General features: G+C 31.3%; 1 protein-coding gene across 1 annotated transcript; it reads right to left on the reverse strand.

The window, feature by feature from the left end:
- Nucleotides 1-1,677: 1,677 nt before the first annotated feature.
- LOC145068030 (protein FAR1-RELATED SEQUENCE 8-like) lies at nt 1,678-2,097 on the reverse strand. The gene has a single exon (XM_079015032.1). It carries the CDS (start codon nt 2,095-2,097, stop codon nt 1,678-1,680), a length of 420 nt encoding a protein of 139 aa, XP_078871158.1.
- Nucleotides 2,098-7,749: the final 5,652 nt, after the last annotated feature.

The following is a 7,749-nucleotide window of genomic DNA, read 5'->3' on the forward strand; positions in this document are numbered from 1 at the left end:
AAAGTTATGTTATATGTTAAATGTTATGTGTATGGTATGTGGTAGTTTGGGGGAGCTCACTAAGCTTCGTGCTTACAGTTTTCAGGTTTGGTTTCAGGTACTTCTACTTGCAAAGGGAAGGGCTCGGGGTGATCGCATGGCACACACCACAGTTTTATAGCCTGGGATATTTTACTATGATATTTGAGATGATACTTTGATATTTTGATAGTTGATATGATGTTTTTGAGATACACGTTTTATAGAGTTCACATGATGATGTTATTTATGGTTTTATTAATGGATTAAAAACGAAATTTTTAGACCGTATTTTTGGGATGCTACATATGCTCGTATAAAATCCCATTTGTCTCATATAGAACACGAACATGTGACGAAGACTTGATTTAAAGAAAGAAAGGTAACAATATGCCAATATTTGTTTATTATCGTCCAATTACCCAACTCTATATGTGCTTTCTTCCGTAGTTATTGTTATAGTCTCATGAGTCAAATTGGTAATAGCTTCAGTCCATTCTTTCTTGAAAATATCAAACATCTTTCTAGTATAAAATTAACATGCTTTTGCTTCAATTGGATACACCGAAGAAAGAAATAGCCTCGAGTTCATAGTCTTAAAATCTTCATCTTCTTCAGCAGCCCTTTGTGACTAAACTGCTTTGTCGTATTGTATAACGAATTCATTCAACCTGGTCCTCGAGTTAAAAAATCCATCAAAAAATGAATTGATACTCTCACTTCATCCAGTTGTGGTCATACCAACAAAGGAAATATCCTTCAAGAAGGGTTTAGCCCAATGGATATGTTGGTTATACGTGTCACTAATCCAACAACTACTTTCCATTTCATACTTAATACACATATATTCCCATGTTTCTTCAAAATTTTCAATGGTGTCAATATTTACCCATTGCTTGTGCGTCTCTTGAAAATCATTGTAACGGGAAACATATGATCGAAAGTTCTCGGTTTCATGCTTCCTAATATGTCATGAACAAAAGCGATGTCGAATCTTTGGAAACACTTTTTTATTGCCTTTCCCATAGCTTTGTCTTGATACGTAATAATTGCCTTCGGATACTTGCCAAACATACATGTGAGGAAATGATCAAATAAACATTTAAATGTCTCTTCCTTTTCCTTTTCAAGCAATGCTCAACCAAAAATTATAGATTGCCCATGATGATTCACCCCAGTAAAGGGAGGAAAATGCATCTCGAATTTGTTAGTCATATAAGTAACATCAAACATAACAACATCTCTGAATTTTGTATAGGCATCTCTTGATCTACCACTAGCCCAAAAGATATTTGTAGGATACCTATCATCAGACAAATGCACGACAAAATACTGGTCAATGTCAACTAATGTTTTATCTTGAAAATGTGTTATATGTCCATAGAACTCTTTTCATCTATGTTGTTTTCAATGCTCAGATAAGACATCAACACATTTATTTAAATTTACATCATCTACATTTGAGGTATTCATTGTATTAACAGTCTTTTTAATCCGAGAAGGTTTCAACCTTGCTTGACCAAATTGCACCATAAAAGATTTGCATTCTATTGAACGGTAGAAATTGCTATGAAATCGATGCTTCATCACCTTCGTACGTGTCATGGTCATGTCGGGATTGTATGTTCCATTAAACGAGTTCACCAACCATTTCTCATCCTACCATCTTATTATTCGAAGCTTTGCTTGACATCCGGTTCTAACATCTCTATGACGTTTTTTTTTCTCATATTCACTTGAAGCGTTTTTGTGTATCCGTTTGAAACCATATTTGTTGCATACATATATCTTCCGAAAACGCTCATTTGTTTTAGGATTTTTAATTGTGTCATCTCTACGTATACCAAAGCCATGCAAAAATGAATAATCATTATAGAATGTATAAGCATCATCGGGTGTATCAAAAACCTTTCCCAGTATCCTTTCAGCACTAACATCGTCTTCGTCAAATTCAATGTTCACACCGAAATCGTTAAGTTCTTCAAATTCATATGTCGCTTCCACAAAATCATTTGTGCCAACATTTTCATTTATATACGGTTCTATAGCTTGATCAACTGCTTCGGTTTCAAACATCATGGCATGCACAAAACCACAAGTAAAAGACAATGAGAACTTGACCCTATTAATGCCAAGCCAGTTACTTTTTGGAGATGACCTAACTTTTTCATTATATCAAAAGCAATAAATTCAACTAAACTTGATCAAACAAAAGCAACATGGATAATAAAAGCACATAAAAAATAAAAAATTTGTTGATAAACAATCTGAACAAAAAACATAAGCAAAATTAATATACTTATCGTAATAATCATTTTTCCTAATTCAAGAATTGTTTGATCAAATACCATTGAAAAATTTGATAGAGCTCCGTAGTAGTTGAAAGTATGTCGACATTCACATGTGAATTGACACTTCTTGGGATATGCTACAACCACACTATATCGTTTTTCTGGGAATCATGATTTCTATGATTTTTTCCTTTGAAATCGTTTTTTAAATCTTCTGTGAATTGAAACTTTTTTTTTCATATGAATTACAATGACTTGTGATTCCGATTTCATTGAAATCTTTTTTGTGTTCGTAGGACACTTATTTCCGTTCAAAATCTCATGTATTATGGAAGCAGTGCCGATCATGGAACAAAAAGAATTGAGCAATTGAATCCGCCAGTAAATAAGGAAACACGTATTAGGAATCGTTTATTTGAATTTTTTTTTTTCAAAAAATTAAATCACTAATCAAAAGCACGTAGTTAATGAATGAGTATCTAATCTTACATACCCTTAAAAGTATATTCATTTTGTCTCTCTCTCTCTCTCTCTCTCTCTATATATATATATATATATATATATATATATATATATATATATATATATATATATATATATATATATATATATATATAGAGAGAGAGAGAGAGAGAGAGGGAACAATTCAATAGAGAATCATTATTAATCAAGGAACTAATGAACCAATCCAAAGCGTCGAAATTTAAAGCGATCAACGGCAAAAGGAAGGGTTGTAGACTTTTACAATGGACGCACATGCACCAGATTATAACAAAACTCACTTCTTTTTTTTCGTTTAAAAATGTTTTAGGCCATGTTTTTTATCGAAAAAAAACCGATATATCGTTGTTCGTCCTCATTCCAAAGAGATTCATGATGATATATAAAAAACGAATTATTGTTTTTTCGAAAAAAAACTCACTTCATTTTATTTGTGGAAAAATTAAGGTCTATTTTTTTATAGAAAAAAATTAATAAATATATCAAAATTCATGTTTTTTTTTGTATTTTTTAAACATAGATTCATATTCATGTAAAAAACGATATTTCAGTTCAGATTCACATTGTGAACCTGTTCAGATTCATATTGTGAACATGTTTATATTCGCATTGTGAACATTCTCAGATTTACAGTGTGCATAATAGTAAGTCAGATTCATAGTATGAATCTGAACTGATCGGAGCTTTTTCACATTGTGAATGTTAAAAATTGAAATATTTACAGCTTAGATTCACAGTGTGAATTTACACTGATCGAGGTTTTTTTTTTCGTGAACCTTCATAGATACACAGTGTGTATAATAGTAAGTCAGATTCACAATGTGAATCTGAAATGTTCGGGCTTTTTCATATTATGAATGTTAAAAATTTAAATATTTACAGTTTAGATTCACACTGTGAATCTACACTATTCGATGTTTGTTTGTTTGTTTGTTTTTTTTTTTTTTTTTTTTTTTTGTAGATCATTGTTGATGTTTGTTAATAGATTATAAAAAAATAATATTTTTGGTATAATTATTTTATTTTTGATAAAAATAAACTTAAATATTGAAAAAAACTAACAAAATGAAGTGAGTTTTTTTCGAAAAAAATTTTAATTTTTATATATCAACATGGATCTCTATGGAACGAAAATTTGAGAACAACAGTATATTCGATTTTTTTTTTTTCTGATAAAAATGTGGCCTAAAAAAATTTTAAACGAAAAAAGATATCGGCTCTTTGATAAGGAGGTAGATTTTTTTATATAATCTGATAAGGAGGTAGATTTTTTTGTATATTTAAATGGGTCGTGTTTGGGTTGACACATGTTGACCCGCCAACCTGTCAACCCACGACACGCCAACCCACGACACGATTGTCAGGTCTATGTGCGTCCAATATATATATATATATATATATATATATATATATATATATATATATATATATATATATATATATATATATATATATATATATATATATATATATATATATATCGGTGACATTCATTTCAACTCTTTGGGACCCGTTTCATCTTTTATGATTACGTTTCTTCATGTGTCTAATAGTCTGTCCATATTTTATCATTGCTCCTCACCGACTTCTTATTTGAGAAGTGTCAAATATGATTACTTTAGTAATAATGATTGTTAGAACAATTGAGATCCGTTTGATAACTAGATACAAAAAAGGGTATTCCTCAAACAGTAATCTAGTTTTAGACAAGTTTTTTAAAATCTAGATATTTGATAAATATGATCGGTAGCAATTGTTGCTCTGTCGCTTTTTTTTTTTTTTTTTTTTTTTTTTTTTTTTTTTTTTTTTTTTGTGTACGTGTTTTTGACTATTACTTACTTTTTAAGAAGATAATTCTCCCACTATTTTTATTTGTTTTTTCTTCTATTGCCACTATCTTTAATGAAATTAGTTAATGATTTAATTAATTAATTAACTAAAAGACAATTAATATACTTTTAATTAGTTACTAGATAATTATTAATTGGACTTAATAATTAACATTTTTGGTTGTTTGAAATTTGAAATTAAAATGTTTAATTTTGGAAATTTAAAATGATAAGCACTAAAATATATCTTTATGGATTTTATTAATGGTAATTAATAAATCTATATGTAAGATTAAAAGTTTAATTTACAATATGTATAAGCCGAATCAGTCGAACCACTAGTATGCCTCATTCACGAAACTGATCTACAAGGGGTTATATGAAATTTGCCTATAAATGGCGATTGAATGGATGTCCACTCTCACCCACCGCTTCCTTGACTAGCGGAGGGTTGTTAGTCAAACGGGTTCGATAGTACACTTAATCCTTATTAAAAGTATAATGATAAAGTAACTAAACCATTTTCTAAAATCCCATTCTTATTTACTTTAGGAAAAATGTGAATTTGATGGTAACCCAAGAAATTGCACACTGCACCTTATTGGTCGTTATTGGAGCGTGTGTGGTTAACCGGCACATTAATATGGACTAATATTGTTGGCAAAGGGTGTCTCATGAATTATCATTGATTAGTGGAGCGTGTGTGGTTAACCGGCACATTAATTGGGTTATAAATGACATCGAGAGTACCAAGCTAATTTGCATGGTTATTCACATCTCGTTTGTGATCCTCGGCATCCCAGTCACAAAGTGAGAGCATAATCGAGATTAAAAATGTCATTGGATAGTTTACTGAATCTCAAAGGTTCTAGGAATTTCATAAGATTGAAATCGGTAAATGTCGTACCTACCTAAAATAGATTCGAATTTGATTACAACATCCCTCTTTAGAATTCGAATCGAAAATATGGATCCTAGACTTAATCTATGTTTTTAGGTTAATAATTAAAGATTAAATTCAACTATCTTGAATTCTACATTCTCCCTTTATGTATGTCGAGTTTAGACAACAATGGTCTTCCTCATCCTTTTGGAAATGGTTTTCCTTCTCAATCTGAAGATGATCTTCCACAAGTTGATCAAGGTGAAAGAATGTTCTCCAACTCTTCCTCCACCTCCTCTAGTGATTCTCCCTAACCCACATTTTCTTAAACTTGAAAAGTTCATGGTTACTCAAGCCCTGTTGGCATGCAAACTCCTAGATGGAAATTTTGTGTGGACATGTTATAAAAATGAAGTCACACATTGACAAATTCGGAATGTTGGGTGTCGTTTTCCCAAAGGAGCTGGTTGTTGACTTGGTTCTTCACTCGCTTCCTTATTCATATAGTCAGTTCATTAAGTACTACTATATGACTGACCATGATGTGACCCTAATTGATCTGACATATTTGGTAATTGTTGCTGAAGCAGAAATGCTTAAGAGCACAAGTCAAGCAAATGTGTTTAAAGGATCTATCTCCTAAGTTTCCATGGACATTGGCAATGACTACATTGGTAGTCCAGAAAAGGTTTCTCTTCCTAATGGAAAGCCATCGGTCAAGGTCAAACCATTTGACCATATAGTAAAGAGTAAGGCTAATTCTGAGATAGTCCCATGTGTTATTCCTGAATAGTCCATATGTTTCTATTGCCAATTGAAGGGACATTGGATGCGAAGCTGTCCTGTTTACCTAAAAGATCTTAGAGATAGTAAAATCACGTTGTATGACTCTACTTCACATACATCCACTATATAACTCCATTATTTTATTAAGTTCCTATTGATAGATTCTTAATACATGATGTGATAGTCACATTTTGATGTTTCGCAGAATACTAGGAGAAAGAATGAAGCTTAAGAAGAGCAAGTTGAATCTAATCATGAGAGATGGATTTCGGTCGCATAGTTCAATGATCGGATTTTTGAGCTTCTAAATAGGATTTATGATAGATTAATAGATTGCTTAGGAAATGTCTAGAAACATAGTTTTTATATTTGCACTGTAAGGACAAATTTTTCCTCATTTATCAGTAAAGTGAATTTTTGTTACTTTATATTTCCTTGCAATGGCATTTATGAAAATTGGTGATGATATTTCTATTATTAGCAATGTTAAATATGGACTAATTCATAATTATATCGTTTGTGGTAATGTCATAATCAACCAAGTGAAAAGGAATTCTTGTTTCTATGCATCTTCCCATTGAGTTGGTAATTCTTATGAGTTCTATGGTTCTTATTTGACTATAGAAGGTAGAGCACATTGGTCAGTGATAGTATATTGATCAATTTGAATGAGCTGCTTAACAACTTGGAAGCATTGGTATGCCCTTGTGCTACCAGAAGGCAAGAAATAAAGAACAAGCAAGTTCAGTCCATGAAAAGAAAAACCTAAAATTTGTTTTTGGTTTGTCCTCAACCTTATCTTATGATTGTAGGTTGTAATTGATAAATTCAAATGGATAGGAATATAGACACCACAGAATCTAGGTGGCAAAACGTTTCGCTCTAATTCATGAAAATGATTATGAGGAAACACTTTCGCTAGTAGATTTTAAATCTGATTAATTTCATTATAGATTAGCAGTTGTGATAATTACGTTCTTAAATTCATATATGATTACGACATCCCTTTTCATAGTTTGAATTATGAGAAATGTCAAGGAACATTTTAAACGTTCATGACTTGAAGTTCTGAAAGTGTTTAGACATGCACATATGCTATCTAATGAATGTTTATCAACTTGAGAAGTCTAGATGAAGACTTATCAAAGCACCACATATCAAAATTCTGAACTTTAGAAAGAAAGTCAATAGTATTGATCTCTGGAAGTCTAGTTGAATTTCTGGATACATTTCAAAGCTAGTGGGATCGTAATTTTTATGCTAGCAAGGTTATACTTGTTATGCTAATGGGATCATGATTGTTATGCTAAGTGTTGCAGGGAAGCAATACTATTTGTAGAAACAAAGGTTACAAATTTGCGAGTTGCAAAGTTTGAAAATTGTTTCGCTATAGAAAGTTATAGGGGAGAGAGCACTTATATTTCATTTCAAATCTAAATCT

This window comes from Lactuca serriola, chromosome 8, assembly GCF_051521515.1.
Source record: "Lactuca serriola cultivar US96UC23 chromosome 8, Lser_US96UC23_V15, whole genome shotgun sequence".
Classification (NCBI taxonomy): Eukaryota; Viridiplantae; Streptophyta; class Magnoliopsida; order Asterales; family Asteraceae; genus Lactuca; species Lactuca serriola.